This window comes from Archocentrus centrarchus, chromosome 2 (assembly GCF_007364275.1).
Source record: "Archocentrus centrarchus isolate MPI-CPG fArcCen1 chromosome 2, fArcCen1, whole genome shotgun sequence".
NCBI classification, from domain to species: domain Eukaryota; kingdom Metazoa; phylum Chordata; class Actinopteri; order Cichliformes; family Cichlidae; genus Archocentrus; species Archocentrus centrarchus.
This window is the reverse complement of record NC_044347.1, coordinates 2188596-2207221: the sequence shown is the minus strand read 5'-3', so window position 1 is coordinate 2207221 and position 18626 is coordinate 2188596. Positions and strand designations below refer to the sequence as shown.

The following is an 18626-nucleotide window of genomic DNA, read 5'->3' as shown; positions in this document are numbered from 1 at the left end:
TGGAAGAAACTGAAAGGAAGTTTGAGTCAAACAAGATTTATTCCTTCTTCCTGTGCTTTGTGTTACCGTGATACACCGAATATCTCAGGTCATCTAAAAACTCCCACTGTGCATCACCTCATGCTGAATCAGTTTGTAGTTTGATGGAGCATCAGGGACAATTCTTCCACAGCAGCTGTTACAGGAATACAAAGTTTTTTTTTTTCTAACTCAAAGTTTTTATTTTCATTGTGTATATATATAAAAAAAAAACACAACAAAGACAAAACTCCATACAGTGCCGGTGGGATACATAGTCTTAAAGATAATATTCAAATATCGTCTATTTCGAAGGTTCCAGTGTTGTCTCTGTTTTGTGATTTGTATTTGTCCCATTTCTTGCATTTCCCATTGAATTTTGCCCACTGGAGTCTTAATCTGTGTGTGAGACGTTCCATTCCGAGGATCTCCTCGACTATGTCCAACCAGTTCCTCCGGGTGGGAGGATCATCTTTATGCCACTTCCTGGTGATAGTCTTCTTGGCTGCAGCCAGCAGAATTTTTACTAAATATGTTTCCTCGTGCTGTATGGTGTCCTTTGTCAGGTTACATGGGTATAGTATCTTACTTGTCTTTGGTATCTCATACCCCAACATAGTTCTAATGCCCATCCACACATCGTTCCAATAATTAACCATTTTACTACATTCCCAAAATATATGACTATGACCTGCATTCGGAGCCCCACACCCTCTCCAGCATATTTGTTGTGTACTTGAACATTAGCTTTTTGATTTAGGAGTGATAAAGAATCTAATAATGTTTTTCCAACAAAATTCCTTCCACATCCTGGAGTTGGTGGTTTTCTGAATTTCACTAATATTGTACCAGTCCTCCTCAGATATCTGTATTTTGCTTTCTTTTGCCCATCTGTCTCTTATATACAGTGTTGAGGTTTTTCTGTTTTTCTGCAGACCCTGATATAATGATGATACCACTTTCCCCACACTATTCCTATGTGCCTTACATATTGTTACTGTAATTTGATTCAACTCCCAGGGAAGATCTGGCTTTATATCCTTCTCAAAGTAGTCTCTAACTTGGTAGTATCTGAACTGGTCACAATCTTCCAGTCCAAATTCCCTCTTCTGTTTTTGAAAGCATTTAATTTTGCCCCGTTCAATTATTGTGCATATTGCTGTAATCCCCTTGTTTATCCATTGTTTGTAATTTCCATCCATTTCCCCTGGTTTAAATTTAGAGTCACAGGTCAGCCAGTTCAGAATTTTCATTTCCGTCTCCAAATCGTATTTCCGAACAACCTTAAACCAGATTTCTAAAGTGAATATAGTAAACGGATCTAGCATGGTCCTATATTTTCTAAACATATCCCTGTTAGCAATTAAACTCTGAATATGGTATCCCTCTCCTGTCCATTCAATATCTTTCCACCTTGCAGTATATTCAGGATCACACCAGTACACCAAGGGTCGAATCTGTGCCGCATAATAATATTCTAAGAGGTTCGGTAAAGCTAACCCTCCTCTGTCTTTGGGAATCTGGAGAGTTGTAAATTTTATCCTTGGGTGTACCCTGCCTCTTGCTCTATGACAGCTAGGATAGGCTGCAGCCCCCCCCCCCCCCCCCTCCCCCTCGACAGTTAACAGGATAAGCAGAAGCGAATGGATGGATGGATGTGTTAAATCACTACTAATATTTACACCTAGATATTTTATGGTTCTTGCTTTCCATTTGAATTTATATGCTTGTTGAATGGATTGGGGTGGGGTATAATTTATGGGTAGCACCTGTGTTTTGGTCACATTAAGTTTATAACCTGATAAGTGGTGAAATGAGTCCAGTCTTTCAATAAGTCTTGGAAGACAGACATCCGGTTGTTTTAGACTAATCATAACATCATCTGCGAATAGTCCAATTTTATTTATTTTAATTCTTGCTATCGGGTTTTGATAAAGTGTTCTAATTATGTTTACTGAGTCCATATTGAAACTGAATCTTTCTAAACTAAGATATAAAAATTTCCAACTGACGCTATCGAAAGCTTTTTCTGCATCTAAGCTGAGCAGCAGTGCACTTTCTCCCCTTTTCGTAACTTCCTCAATTATGTGTGAAGTCCTCCTTATATTATCTTGTGTTTGACGCTCCTTAATAAAACCGCATTGATCTTCATTAATTAATTCTGTCATAAGTGTTTCAAGTCTCTTAGCTAGAATGGCTATATATATCTTATAATCACAATTTAATATTGATATTGGCCTATAATTTTGACAGAATTCTTTATCCTTCCCCTTCTTGGGAAGGACTATGATTATTGCTTCCCTCCAAGAGGGAGGAATCTTCCTTTTTTTAAAGTTTCATTGAATGATGCTAATAACATTGGTCCTAATTCTTTTTTAAACATTTTATACCATTCTGTTGCTGCTTTAAATGCTCTTACAGACTGCAGTCTGATTGGAGCCTTTAAATGGACCTGATTTCTGCTCCATTCAATCAGAGGCTTAAAGCAGCACTTGGAAACAGAACTCCAATATGATCATATCAGCATGTATGTGATCTCCATGCTGCTGCTCATAGAGCACACTGTGTTTGGACTCAGTCCAACAATCTGCTGTCAGATCTTGTTTGTAGTCTGTCAGAGAGCTGTGGGAGCAGAGATGGGCTGTAGTTTGTGAGCAGCTGTTTCAATCTTTCCACACAATAAACCATCATTAATGACAGATTGTTGCTGAATGCTTTCATCATACAGTCAATGATGTCTGGGACTAAATCCATCCCAATGCCATCACAGTCAGGTGACTTACTGCCCTTCAGTGATGTCACTACATCAGTCATTTCCTCTTCCTGTCTTCCCCTCACAAACACTGAGTTTGCTGCACTTTGGATTTGGACTCATAGGAAAAGGTCCAGTTTTTACAATTTCTCTGGCCGAGCCAGGACCACCGTCAAGAAACAATCATTGACACTTTGTTTTCTCTCAGTGATCAGTGTGTTTGGACCTGATCATTATCTGGATATTCCAATAATTCTTTATTGGCAACATGATTTACTCCTTTCCATGTGTTTCCACTGAGGGACAGAGACTGATGCTGCTCACTGTGTGGATGAAATCAGCTATTTCATAAATCTGTCTTCAGATCAGCACAAATCAAATTCATTTTCTTCTTCTGAACAAAATTATCCATGTTGAGCATTTCCTCTGGAAACATTTGTATCCGTGCTGCAGGGTTCCTGTAAATACAGCCGTTTCTTTGACTCCTTCCATTTCAATCGTTCTGCACTCCATTAGATCCTCCTCACATTTCACTGAGCGTCCTGCTTTGGTCATTGTTATCAATATACAGGGCAGCCCCCCCCCCCCCCCCCTTGTTCATGTCTGTCATACATCTCATATCCATCAATCAAGTCTCTGAAACTGCAGTCACAGTGAAACTCTGAGAACTTTGTGCACAATTCAATTCAATTCAATTCAATTCAATTCAATTTTATTTATATAGCGCCAAATCACAACAAACTGTCGCCTCAAGGCGCTTTGTATTGTGGGTAAAGACCCTACAATAATACAGAGAAAACCCAACAGTCAAAACGACCCCCTATGAGCAGCACTTGGTGACAGTGGAAAGGAAAAACTCCCTTTTAACAGGAAGAAACCTCCAGCAGAACCAGGCTCAGGGAGGGGCAGTCATCTGCCGCGACCGGTTGGGCTGAGGGGAGAGAAAAGACATGCTGTGGAAGAGAGCCAGAGATTAATATCAATTAATGATTAAATGCAGAGTGGAGTATAAACAAAGTAAATAAGGTGAATGAGAAACAGTGCATTATGTGAACCCCCCAGCAGACTAGGCCTATAGCAGCATAACTAAGGGAGGGTTCAGGGTCACCTGATCCAGCCCTAACTATAAGCTTTATCATAAAGGAAAGTTTTAAGCCTAATCTTAAACATAGAGAGGGTGTCTGTCTCCCGAATCCAAGCTGGAAGCTGGTTCCACAGAAGAGGGGCCTGAAAGCTGAAGGCTCTGCCTCCCATTCTACTCTTAAGTATCCTAGGAACCACAAGTAAGCCAGCAGTCTGAGAGCGAAGTGCTCTGTTGGGGTGATATGGTACTATGAGGTCTTTGAGATAAGATGGTGCCTGATTATTCAAGACCTTGTATGTGAGGAGAAGAATTTTAAATTCTATTCTAGATTTAACAGGGAGCCAATGAAGAGAAGCCAATATGGGAGAAATCTGCTCTCTCTTTCTAGTCCCTGTCAGTACTCTAGCTGCAGCATTTTGGATCAGCTGAAGGCTTTTCAGGGAGCGTTTAGGACAGCCTGATAATAATGAATTACAATAATCCAGCCTAGAAGTAATAAATGCATGAATGAGCTTTTCAGCATCACTCTGAGAAAGGATGTTTCTAATTTTAGAAATATTGTGCAAATGCAAAAAAGCGGTGCTACATATTTGTTTAATATGTGCATTGAAGGACATATCCTGGTCAAAAATGACTCCAAGATTTCTCACAGTGTTACTGGAGGCCAAAGTAATGCCATCCAGAGTAAGTATCTGGTTAGACACCATGTTTCTAAGATTTGTGGGGCCGAGAACAAGAATTTCAGTTTTATCTGAATTTAGAAGCAGGAAATTAGAGGTCATCCAGGCATTAATATCTTTAAGACATTCCTGCAGTTTAACTAATTGATGTGTGTCATCTGGCTTCATTGATAGGTAAAGCTGAGTATCATCTGCATAACAATGAAAATTGATGCAATGCTTTCTAATAATACTGCCTAAGGGAAGCATGTATAATGTAAATAAAATTGGTCCTAGCACAGAACCCTGTGGAACTCCATAAATAACCTTAGTGTGTGAAGAAGACTCCCCATTTACATGAACAAATTGGAGTCTATGAGATAAATATGATTCAAACTACTGCAGTGCAGTACCTTTAATACCTATAGCAAGCTCTAATCTCTGTAATAAAATGTTATGGTCAACAGTATCAAAAGCTGCACTGAGGTCCAACAGGACAAGAACAGAGATGAGTCCACTGTCAGAGGCTCTAAGAAGATCATTTATAACCTTCACTAATGCTGTTTCTGTACTGTGATGAATTCTGAAACCTGACTGAAACTCTTCAAATAAACCGTTCCTCTGCAGATGATCAGTTAGCTGTTTTACAACTACTCTTTCAAGAATCTTTGAGAGAAAAGGAAGGTTGGAGATTGGCCTATAATTAGCTAAGACAGCTGGGTCAGTGATGCTTTTTAAGTAGAGGTTTAATTACAGCCACCTTGAAGGTCTGTGGTACATAGCCAACTAATAAAGACTGATTGATCATTTTTAAGATTGAAGCATCAATAATTGGAAAGACTTCTTTGAACAGTCTAGTAGGAATGGGATCTAACAAACATGTTGCTGGTTTGGAGGAAGTAACTATTGAAGTTAACTCTGAAAGATCAACTGGAGCAAAAGAGTCTAAACAAATACCAGCAGTGCTGAAAGCAGCCGAACATGAAGAATAATCTTTGAGATGGTTATGAATAATTTTTTCTCGAATGTCTAAAATTTTATTTGTAAAGAAATCCATGAAGTCACTACTAGTTAACGTGAAAGGAATACTCGGCTCTACAGAGCTCTGACTCTTTGTCAGCCTGGCTACAGTGCTGAAAAGAAACCTGTGGTTGTTCTTATTTTCTTCAATTAATGATGAGTAGTAAGATGTCCTAGCTTTACGGAGGGCTTTTTTATAGAGCAACAAACTCTTTTTCCAGGCTAAATGAGCATCTTCTAATTTAGTGAGACGCCATTCCCTCTCCAGCTTTCGGGTTATCTGCTTTAAGCTGTGCGTTTGTGAATTATACCACGGATTCAGGCACTTCTGATTTGAAGCTTTCCTTTTCAGAGGAGCCACAGTATCCAAAGTTATACGCAGTGAGGATGTAAAACTATTGACGAGATAATCGACCTCACTGGGAGCAGAGTTTAGGTAGCTGCTCTGCACTGTGTTGGCACTGAAGAGCATAATAATGAAGGAATTAGATCCTTAAACTTAGTTACAGCACTTTCAGAAAGACTTCTACTGTAATAAAACTTATTCCCCACTGCTGTGTAATCCATTAAAGTAAATGTAAATGTTACTAAGAAATGATCAGACAGGAGGGGGCTTTCAGGGAATACTGTTAAGTCTTCAGTTTCTATGCCATATGTTAGGACAAGATCCAAAGTATGATTAAAGTGGTGGGTGGGCTCCTTTACATTTTGAGAGACGCCAGTTGAATCTAACAATAGATTAAATGCAGTGTTGAGGCTGTCATTCTCAGCATCTACATGGATGTTAAAATCACCCACTATAATTATTTTATCTGAACTGAGCACTAAATCAGATAAAAAGTCTGAGAAATCAGACAGAAACTTTGAGTAAGGACCAGGTGGACGATAGATAATAACAAATAAAACAGGTTTTTGATTTTCCCAATTAGGATGGACAAGACTAAGAGTCAGGCTTTCAAAAGAATGAAAACTTTGTCTGGGTCTTTGATTAATTAATAAGCTGGAATTGAAGATTGCAGCTACTCCTCCTCCTCGACCTGTGCTTCGAGCATTCTGACAGTTACTGTGACTCGGGGGTGTTGATTCATTTAAACTAACATATTCATCCTGCTGTAACCAGGTTTCTGTAAGGCAGAATAAATCAATACGTTGATCAATTATTAAATCATTTACTAATAGGGACTTGGAAGAGAGAGACCTAATGTTTAACAATCCACATTTAATTGTTTTATTCTTTGGTGCAGTTGATGAAGCTGTATTATTTATTGTTTTTGAATTTTTATGCTTAAATAGCTTTTTGCTGATTTTAGCTTTGTCTTTTGGTGGTCTGGGAGCAGGCACCGACTCTATGGGGATGGGGTTTTGGGGGGATGGCAGGAGGAGAGAAGCTGCAGAGAGGCGTGTAAGACTGCAACTCTGCTTCCTGGTCTCAACCCTGGGTAGTTAGTTTTTAGGAGGGTTAATAAATTTGGCCAGATTTCTAGAAATGAGAGCTGCTCCATCCAAAGTGGGATGGATGCCGGCTCTCCTAACAAGACCAGGTTTTCCCCAGAAACTTTGCCAATTATCTATGAAGCCCACGTCATTTATTGGACACCACTCAGACAGCCAGCGATTCAAGGAGAACATGCGGCTAAACATGTGGCTCCTGGTCTGATTGGGGAGGGGCCCAGAGAAAACTACAGAGTCCGACATCGTTTTTGCAAAGTTACACACCGAGTCAATATTAATTTTAGTGACCTCCGATTGGCGTAACCGGGTGTCATTACTGCCGACGTGAATAACGATCTTACCAAATCTACGATTAGCCTTAGCCAGCAGTTTCAAATTTCCATGAATGTCGCCTGCTCTGGCCCCTGGAAGACATTTGACTATGGTCGCTGGTGTCTGTAGCTTCACGTTTCTCAAAACAGAGTCACCAATAACCAGAGTTTGTTCCTCGGCGGGTGTGTCGCCGAGTGGAGAAAAACGGTTAGAGACGTGAACAGGTTGGTGGTGTACCCGGGGCTTCTGCTTAGGACTACGCTTCCTCCTCACCGTCACCCAGCTGGCCTGTTTTCCCTGCTGCTCGGGATCTGCTGGGGGGGAGCTAACGGCGGCTAAGCTACCATGGTCCGCACCCGCTACAGGGGCCTGGCTAGATGTAGGATTTTCCAGGGTGCGGAGCCGAGTCTCCAATTCAGAAAGCCTGGCCTCCAGAGCTACAAACAGACTACATTTATTACAAGTACCGTTACTGCTAAAGGAGGCCGAGGAGTAACTAAACATGTGACACCCAGAGCAGGAAAGTGCAGGAGAGACAGGACAACAGTCCAAACGTTGGGACTGGTTTGCACTGAGACTCCTACTATTGATCTGATTGATGTGATCTGCTGCTCCATGGTGGAGAAGCTGCTCAGTATTACAGGATTCACAGCTATTTTTCTGGATCCTGGGACAGAAATGATTTTCAGGCTCTGTGATCAGTGCACTCAAAGACTTTTAGTCCCAAATCCTCATTTTCACTCTTCATTGATGGACAGAGTTCATTTGGAGCAAACAGAGCAAAGTGATTATTGTTCCATTGTTATATGGATAGTAGGCTGTTGTGGCTTCCTGATGGAAATGATGGTTTTGATGAAGCTCTCATAATTGTGGACATGTGTGATATTTCTCCAAAGCTCAAAGCTCTTTAATGATCACAGCTTTTTGTCCTTCAGCTGCTCCTGTAACTTTGATCTTTGATCCATGTTGATTGAATGTGGTTTTGTCTCCTTAGTATTGGTGCTGTGGTGTTGTGTCTGCATGTTTCTCTGTCAGAGGCTCATTTCTGTCTGCATTGGTTCCTTTCAGCTTCTTTCTTGGTCTTGGAAGCTCCTTTTTTGCTTCCTGACATCTTTGAGCTCCTTCACTTTGTCACACAGCTTGTGTTTAAGGGTCTTCCTGATTCAGCAGCTCTGCAGTGATCAGGTCTGAGTGTGGCAGTGAGACTGAACTCAGCTCTCCAACAATCTGCTTCATCACAGTTCATTGATCATTGAATATGAGGGGAAATGAGTTTTTCACACAGGGCAGGAAGGTTTGGATCACTTTGTTCCCTTAATGCATGAAATCATTGATAAACTGCAGTTTGGATTTACTCAGATTATTGATGATTAATATTAATTGATGCTGATTTTTCTCCTCTTTGATTCTTTTTTTCTTGTTTTTCGTCTTTATAAGTTGCTGCTGTTGTAGAGAATTTCCAGCCCAAGTGATTTGTGAGTGCAGCTGAGTCACGTGACCGCCCAGCGACAAACCACAGCAGAGCAGGAAGAAGGGGGCGGAGCAAAGTGTGGCTGCGTGGTCGGAGAGCGGAGCTGACGGAGCTGCTTTTTCATTGATGAAAAGACGTGAATTTAGAGGAGAAACAAACTAAAGCATCGATCCAACATCTCTACCAACGTTCGTATCGATACTTGGATCGATCACCCACCCTGATCTCCTGGATGTGACCTGAGAACAGCGCTAATCTGTCTGTGGGCTCAGCTACAGGTAAGCATCGAGCTAACTTTAGCAGTTGAGCGTTTGGCAGAAAGCTGGAGCAGAAACTGCTGTGGATGAACACATGAGAGGAAGTGAACTCCTAAAATGATGCGCACAGAGCAGCTGGGCGGTGAGGGGAGAGAGAGGAGAGAAAAGAGGAGCACAGAGATCCCAGCAACAACACACAGGACAAAACACAAAGAGCAGGAGACAAAAAGCTAAAGACACGCAGCAGTGACCGCTGCAGCTACACCTGGGAGAGCAGCTACAAATTCATCTGCGCATCTACATCGTTATGTACGGTTCGTGCTACGTTTCCACTGCGAGGTTCCGGTGCTGGTTCCAACGAGCCGGTGTTGTGCCAAAAAGTGATTATTTGAATATTATCTTTCCGATGTTTCTGTGAAACAGATAACAGTCATTTTTATACTGACTGTTATCTAAGCAGAAACAATCTCTGGGTGCTACGAGTTGACCTTCGTCACTCAGTCTTGTTCAAGCTGGTTTTTCATGACCCAGATTCCTCTCAGTCATGAGCACATCTTCTTCCTGATGTTCTGATTTCATCAATACAGAGAAATCTTGTCCAGATTAATGGCAGATTATGGTGATGTTGGTGATGTTTTAATTGTACGTTCTTGTGGCCGGACCTCAAGATAAGATGCACTGAAACAGAGAAGTTAGTCTACTACTTTATGATCTGTTGCTCTCTGTCTAATGTATTATTTAATTGTTTATTATTTGGTTGATCCACTGTTTATTAATTCATTTACTGGAGTTTACCATAAACATTTGTCCTTTATTCAGTGAGTAAAAAATAATCCCTAACAAATGAAAACTGGTTCAGGAGTTTCTTTCAGTTCACCTGTTTAGCCTCTCACTGCTTTGCTAAACCTGAACTTTGAAACTGCCTCCTTCTCCACTCTGAAACAGAAGAAGAAAGAGAAGAAAGAGCTTTATTTGTCACATACATTTACATGCAGTGAAATTCATTCTCTGCATTTAACCCATCACACACATGGAGTATGTAGTACACACAGCACAGCATGGAGCAGGGGGCAGCCAAAGGGCGCCCGGGGAGCAACCTGGGGGGGTGGGCTTGCTCAGGGACCCACAGTGATGCCAGCCCGAGGATTTGAACCAGGGTCCTCTCAGTGACGAACCCTCTTCTTCTCCCCTAGGCCACACTTCTTCCTCTTCCAGCCTCAGCCTCCTCAGCTTAGCTGTGAACCAGGGCTCTTCATTACTGTGACCCTGGTGTGTGATGGTGTGCAGCTGTCCTCAAGAAGCTGATGGAGGACGTCACAGCATCTGTGTGGTAGCTTCTAATAAAGATCTGTTCTCCTGCAGGAGGAGAGTCTGACGGAGCAGCAGAGGAACATTTTCAGCCTCTACAGAGGAAACAATGAGTTCAACACAACAGGTGAGAAAAATCTCAGTGTTACACTATTTTTGAAACTGTGTGACTTCATCAGCTGCTGCTGGTTTGGTTTATTATGGTCTCAGTTAGCACTGAAGTTACAACAAGACCAAATAAGAAGGTCACATTTTAACAGGACACTGAAACAAAGACATTAATAATCAAGATTCAGATCAAACCCACAATTTATCACACAATACATCATTTTCATTGAACAGCATTTGATCTATAATGTCATTTTCATTACTGTTATAATTACACATTTCATATTTTCATAGCACTTTTCCACTCTCTCCTCATTAGAGATCATTGTTTTCCAACCAGTTTGTTTCCAGTTCTTACTGGTTTGGAAATGCTGTCCCAGTAGCTGTTCATGCTGCTGTTGTGGTGATCCCCAGAGTCTCTCATCCTGTGGTTCAACCCACTCCAACTCCACTGTGTTGGACTGCAGCCGGTGGCAGTAGTTCTTGTTCTGCTCTGAAGATCTGCTTCAAGCTTCAGGGTCAGCAGAAGCTGCAGAAGGTGGAGAGCTGCTTCATGTGCTGCTGCACCAAACTCAGAGGCTGCAGAGCAGAACAACAACTACCATCACAACCTGCAGTTCAGCACTGTGGAGAAACTCAGTGAGAGAGCTCAGAGTTGCTTTGTGATTTTCACTCATAGTAAAAAGAACCTAAACACTGTCAGTACTCTGGTTTTATGTATCAGGACATAATATAAGTCATCTGGTGCTGATATTTACTTTATCAGTTATAAAATATATGCATACAGGGTTCGGAAAAGCGTATGCTGGCTGTCCTTTGATGGCATTACCAGTACCAGTTACCAGGTACTTTTTTGGTACTCACTCAGCTGGGGTTCCAAGCGATCTGACGTGATCCAAAAATGTGGCATCGAAGGACAACATGCCACGATTGGCTAAAGAGAGTTGTCAGTAGCTGAGTCATGAGAGCGACTCTTTCACTAGAATCAACCGCGCCATTTTTAAAACTGATGGCAAGAAAATGGAGGCAAACCATTGGGAGGCTCGGGTCAATGTCCAGACCAGGGGTGGCTGTAGCTCAGTAGGTAGAGCAGGTCACCTACTGATCGGAAGGTCAGAGGTTCGATTCCTGGCTACTCCAGGCTACATGTCAATGTATCCTTGGGCAAGATACTTAACCCCAAGTTGCTCTCCAACCGTTCCGTCGGAGTGTGAATGTGTGTGGATGTTATATAATTAAAAAAAGCACTTAGCTTAGTTAACATGGAAGTGCTTGTATGAATGGGTGTGCATGGGTAAATGTAAAAAAACGTGTTGTATAAGCGCTTTGAGTGCTCTGACTGAGTAGAAAAGCGCTATATAAGAACTAGTCCATTTACCATTTACCAACGATTCGCAGCAGTAGTTTTGCAATAAGTGATCCATCTGAAAGGCACACACAGCATACATATTTGAATACTTTACAGTGATAACCTTCATCCATTAAAACATTGTACAGGGGACTTATGCATGATGTCATAGTAAACTGGCATTAGCCACCGTTAGTTTGCCTCTAGCTCATCCATTGTTGTGTTGTGTTTGAGTTGCATACGAGTTACGTCAATAGACTACTGCCCGCGCTGCTATTTTCACTCCACCCACACTGAGGTGGTAATTGTAATGAAAACACAACAAGACTGTGGCGAGTTGTTCTGGCCGTGTTGAGTAGGGACTAATAGAAACACAGCATTGGATTCATCTTTGTCCAGGACGTGTCTGTTAGCTCACAGATAAAACAAGTTTCCAGGATGGCTTTCATTCATCATCAGTGTTGTCCCATCCTTTGGCATTTTAAAGCTGGACTCTTGTGATTCTTCATAACCAGGATGTTAGGGCTGGGCAATATATCGATTTTTTTTTTTTAAAAATATCGATACATTTTCATTCGCGATATAAGATGAGGCAATATCGTTTATATCGATATAGTCTAGTTCACATTACAATCATACTTGTAGCTCCACCAGTTCACCTTCTCTTCTCCCAGTTTGCCTCTGCACAGCTTCACACTGCCCCCCCCCCTCTCCGCTTCACCCGTTAATCCGCTTCACCCGTTAATCATGCAGGAAGCGACCGCATGTTCCCAACTTAGTGTTCCCAACTTAGTAAATTTGTTGCTAGATTTAACGGCTTTTCAGACCGCGCTGTCGACTTTTTTCCCCCAAAAACGAGTAGCGATAAATTTAACGATTTTTTCCAGTGAGGTCGGAGAGTTTTGGAAACCTGAAATTCTCCGCTGTTGCTGTGTTTTGTGTACATACAGCTTTCGTTCGTACATTTGTACATTCGTGTCTGTGTGACATTTGGGACACGTAACTTTGACTCTGAAGCTTAAGAGTCCCCACCTGCAGGTAAGAGGGCCCCGCCATACACAGCAGAAGTTGGTTGGTACCATAAGTCACGTGACCTTAATAGCGTTAGCTGGTCTTTTTCTTGCATTTACAGACGCTGCATTGAGTGGCTGGGCCCATTGCTGTGATACGTCAGCGCATATGTCTATGGATTTACTGAGATGGTAAAATCCTGCAGATGGAGTTTAGTTCAGTCAGTCTGTACAGGAGCCTGTACCTGGATGTACAGCTCTGTAAAGAATCAGTCAGCCTTTTGCTGTTTTTGTTCTGTATCTTTTCTATTTACATTTTAATAGACCAGCTGTGAGTCTTTTTATAGAGGAAAAAGCATTAATTTATTTGCAGAGCATTATTTAGATATGCCAATAGTTTATTTTTGAGTAATTTCTTATGTATATCTTCAGCTGAATGTTAATAAAAATGCCTGTGTGACATTTGGGACACGTAGCTTTGACTCTTAAGTGCTTTTTTGTTTATACCTTTTGGGATAAAAATATATCGAGATATATATCGTATATCACTATTCAGCTAAAAAATATTGAGATATTCATTTTGGTCCATATTGCCCAGCCCTACAGAATGTCCAATTAATGCTTTGAAATTATTTAACAAAAATTAATGTTTTTTATTTTTCCTGTACATGGTTGCATGTAATGTGCTATTTTCACCAATAGGTGGTGGTAATTTGGGCTGCCACGATTCATCGAGTAACTCAGGTGATGCGATTCTAAAAAATCATCACAAATTTGTTGCTTTGATACATCATTTAAACTCTGCAGCTCGGGTGTCTCTGAGTAAGTGGAGTGTTTCACCCACATTAGCAGCAGTAAAGTGTTTCGTCACTGCGTCGGATTTCCTTCATTTGTAAAAGATGACCCTTTAGCACTAGGGTTTAATCCCGGGATCCGGGATTCCCGGGAAATGCGATCAGAACCATTTCCCGTTTCCCAGGAAACGTTAGACGGGAAACCGGGAAAAAAGTTGCGCGCGTCGATTTGACTTTCAGAAAGTAAAGAAAGCTTCAGAATGTTAAATTTAAGGAAATATTGAGAGAAGGGTTCGTTTAATGCGAAAAGCATTACTCTTCATTTCAGGCACGTTCAGCCTTCATCTCGAGCATTTTAATAGAGATATTACACGGTTGTACTTTTTTCCTCTTTAATTTGTTGAAATCGTAGGCAATGTGTTTACCCTAAGGTATTTTGTATTATATAATTTTATATTATTATATATTGTTATATTGCATTATATAGCCTATAAAATATGCCTGCCCTGAACAATAAAGAAATATCTGTTTAACTTCGAGTGTTTCTTTTCCTCGTTTGCAGCCACTTACTAACAATCATGAATTAGGATACGGGCCTAATGTGTGAAGAAAGTATCATGAAATAGATACTTTAACATATTTCACTTTTAAAATGGAGTTGAGTAAAATGTATATTTTTTAGGCTATAAGGATCGGCCAGTTTTTTAAAAGACAATTCACAACGAACCTACTTTAACCCTCAGACACGGCGTTATAAATTTGCTGTTGCCAGAATGGCAATTACCAAGTCATAGTGCATTACTCAAGGCCCTGTGTTATGCCATATTATAGTGTAGTACGGTAGTTAACTTTTCAATGACTATTACAGCGTTCCACTGGTGGAGATATAGCGCAACAGATGTCCCCACGACAGCGTGGCTGAGCCTTTATCAATGCTGTGTGCAGATGAACTGTATTGTTTTGCACCAGCAGTTGTAAAATATCTTGGTATAATTCCATGTACAATGCAGGAATATTCGAATTATATTTGTTAAAGGAGTGTTGAGGAACGATACAACACCGCATAGCTCGAGCACTCGAATGTCGAGATGTAGGTTTTTTTGCATTAATCAAGCCGACGTTGCCCCCTACTGGGCATAACAGGACATAGCTGGAAAGCTACCTCTACAATATCAAAATGGTTAAGCCCGACACAGGCTACAGAAGGCAGAATTAAAATTTAAAAAAAATGGCTCGTCATTTCCCGGGATTTCATTCATGTCATTTTCGGGAAAAATATTAAACCCTATTTAGCACTGAGTAGATCATTACTGACACTTTCTCCACACCTCCACTGCTCTCTGCCGTGTGTGTGTGTGTGTGTGTGTGTGTGTGTGTGTGTGTGTGTGTGTGTGTGTGTGTGTGTGTGTGTGTGTGTGTGTTGTGATCACTGTGCTGACAATTTCAGCTGTTACTTTTTCTGTACTTCAGCTGTTAGCTACCAGAACAGATCACTATAACCACAATTTGCTAGCAGGCGCTGCCATTAGCACTAGTGACTGCATTTCACTCACTGCCTCTGTTTGTATCTCTGTCACTGCAGGACCAACATGGACAGAGAATTGAGTGCTCTCAGGAGGCTGACAAACCTCACAGAACAAAGGGAGTAAAAAAATACTCCTGTGATCAGTGTGGGAAGAATTTTCCTGATAAAGCTAAATTGAAATATCATCAAGTCATTCACACTGGAGAGAGACCGTTCAGCTGTGACGTGTGTGGAAAGTCTTTTACCCTGGCTGGAAACTTAAAAACACACCAGCGCATCCACAGTGGAGAGAAACCGTACCGCTGTGATCAGTGTGGCAGAACTTTTACTCTCAATAACAGTTTAAAGAGTCATCAAATTACCCACTCTGGAATTAAGGCATACAGCTGTGACTATTGTGGAAAAGCCTTCAGCCACATAGGGAGCAGAAATGCACACCTCCGCATTCACACTTTACATGACGTGTACTGCTGTGATCAATGTGGTAAAAAGTTTGCAACAGATTACCACAGACAACAGCACATGTTTACCCACACTGAGGAGAGGCCTTATCAATGTGACCTGTGTGATAAGACATTTAAAGCTCCACATTACCTCAAAGTACACCAAAAGATCCACAGCAGAAAGCGACTCTACAAGTGCAGTTACTGTGAGGTATGTATTTTTATTTTGATCTTGTAATTTTAGCCTGAGTGTGTGGAACAACTCTGCTCATTAAATTGTGAAAGAAAAAAAAAGTAAATTGTTACTTTTTTCTCACTGTATTATTTAAGATTATGGTAGTTTCCTGATATATTAGGCATTATTGTTATTATTGTTATTATTATTATTATTATTATTATTATTTCTGCATAATTTGCTCTTTGTTCATTTGAACTGGCTCCTTCTTCAGTCAGGTGCATATAGAATAAAAATAATTTTAATGTCCTAAAAGAAATATAATGTGTAGATAAAATGTAGTAATGCAGTACTATAGTATTGTAGTACTGCATTAGTATTGTTCCATGGGTGGATACATTAGTATTAATATAGTGTGACATTAATATTGTGGCACTACGTTGGTGGCAGTTCATTAAGACAGTAATATTGCAGTTATGGTGATAGTATTGTAGTGTTATAGTGATAGTATTTCAGTATGACATTAAGGTTATAGTGTTAAATGAGTATTATTGTAGTATTATGGTGGTAGTATTGTAGTTATTGTATCCCAGTAAGCTGAGTGTTCTAATGTAAACAGTAAAATGTAATTGGACGTTGGCAGAGATGCTCTTTATTTTAGGTGACGTACAGGATAAAAATGTTGAAGGATTCTCTGACTTACTCTGTCTTTGTGTCTTTGTGTAGAAGCAGAGCCACACAGATGGATCCAGTTCTCAGCCATGTCTTCTCTGTGGTGGTGGGAAAGCGTTTCGCTGTGACTTTTGTGGGAAAACCTTCAATCATCAACACACCTTAAAAACACATCAGCGTAGACACACTGGACACAACCTGAACTACTGCAAAGAATGTGGGAGCAGCTTCCCCACAGCACGTGGATTAAAACGACATGAACTCTACCACAGTGGGGTTAAAAAGCACGTCTGTGACCAGTGTGGGTCATCGTTCGCCACTGAAGACTACCTTAAAGTACATAAACGAGTCCACACAGGAGAGAAACCACACAAGTGCAGACACTGTGAGCAAAGCTTCTCACAAGCAAGTAGTCGTAGCCTTCATGAACGTGCACACATTGAAGGGAACTTCAGCTGTGACCAGTGTGACAAGAGCTTCAAGAATCTTGGTTCATACACCCGACACAAACGATCCCACGCTTCAAAGAAACTGTTTCACTGTTACCAATGTGCAAAAACATTCACTTCATTATCTGCTCTGTCCAAACATCAGCGTGATCATGCAGGGCGGAAATCATTCCCATCATTGGATCACAATGAATCTGCAGACACACAAAGATCCTCTTCTGGTTGCACAGTCAAACTTGAAAACCTTGAGATCCAGATCCACTGAATTCCGATGGAATCTCCTGTAAACAGTGTCAGTTAATGTCACACTTTGATCTGATGAAGTAGCTCTGATTTCTGGATTTGCAGTGAATAATCCTGAATCTGACAGTTAGGAATCTGCAAGTACAGATATATACATCAAGGTTTTTATTTTTCTTTGAGAAATTACAGTATTTAGTAGTAGTACTTGTATTAAAGAAACGTCTGCTATATCCAACTGATACTGCAGCCAAACTTTATCTTTAATAAGTACTTAAAGGTTGGTTGAGTCAGTGCAGCACTGTGTTCAATAAGCAGCAGCCATCGATAACTACAGACATCATGTCTCATTAGAATTTAATTATTCAACTAAATAATTTCTCACAGGTGACCCTGTCTGTGGTTATGAATATTAGCAGGTCATTAATATCCATTTATAACACTACAATAAAGTTAGAGTTGTTATAATTGGAAATCGAGGGGCCCATAGCTCAGGAGGTAAAGCAGGTCATACACTAATTGGAAGGTTGGCCGTTGGATTCCTGGCTGCTAGAGGCTGCATGCCAAAGATACTGAAGTCCAAGTTGCTCTCTGAAGCAATCATTGGAGTATGAATGTGTGTGAATGGACAGAAAGCACTTAGCTACAGATGGAGGTGCTTGTATGAATGGGCGTGAATGGCTAAATGCAAAATGTTGTATAAGTGCATTAACTGCTCAGCTAGAGTAGAACAGCGTCATATAAGAACTAGTCAATTTACCATTTATAGTTTGTTTTTAATTACTCTGAATTTTCTTTTTGTAATTTTAGTTTTTAATCCAGTTTAGTTTGTTCCAAGTATGGATTTATATTAGCGTAGGTTTTTCTTTGTTTCCTTTTTGTGTTACTTTTCTTTGTATTGCAGTAATATGTGGAAGTGTTGTCAGGAAGAGGACAGATTTAGGAAGTACAGAGCAGGTATTACAATTCAAACACAGCATCTTTGTGAATGACTCAGTGATGTAGAAATCCAAGTCTCAGACATCTGCCCACTGAGTTAGCTTTGAATCTTTTTATAATCCTTTTAATGCTTTTGATTTTAGTCATGGGTGTAAACTTAAACATGATCAGCATTTTAACTCTGACCTAAAGAATGTGGAAAAGAGACTCGTGGATCAACAAGATCCACGAGGAAATAAGAAGTCGTTCTTATTTCCAGGGGCGGCCTGCAGAAGTCAAAGCCTCTTGAGGAAATGGGGGTGAGGCAGCAAAGAAGTGCTGACAGGTAAAAACAGCAGCACATCAGAAACATCTCAGGAGCTTTTTAAAGTTTGCAGATGATCTGTTGTTGTTGGTCAGCTCCAGGACAGTGAGAGCAGCCATGGCCCAGTCCTCTTTTCTTAATGCTGTTTAATGCTTTGTCTGTTACTGCCTTTGCTTTAGTGTGGCAGGCAGTGGCTGATGTCTCTGTCAGTAAGAAGGCTGGAACACTGACACTGATGAAGATGATGAAGAGCGCCTTGGACCTGTTTGATTTTTGAGACCATAAA

At 40.7% G+C, this 18626-nt stretch overlaps 1 protein-coding gene across 1 annotated transcript; it reads left to right on the top strand.

Annotated features, from left to right (window-relative positions):
• The first annotated feature begins 8843 nt into the window (after window positions 1-8843).
• LOC115791424 (zinc finger protein 224-like) lies at window positions 8844-18289 on the top strand. Its single transcript, XM_030745508.1, has 4 exons — window positions 8844-9046; window positions 10388-10460; window positions 15176-15772; window positions 16463-18289. Exons 2-4 carry the CDS (start codon window positions 10443-10445, stop codon window positions 17120-17122), a joined length of 1275 nt encoding a protein of 424 aa, XP_030601368.1. The 5' UTR covers window positions 8844-9046; window positions 10388-10442; the 3' UTR covers window positions 17123-18289.
• Window positions 18290-18626: the final 337 nt, after the last annotated feature.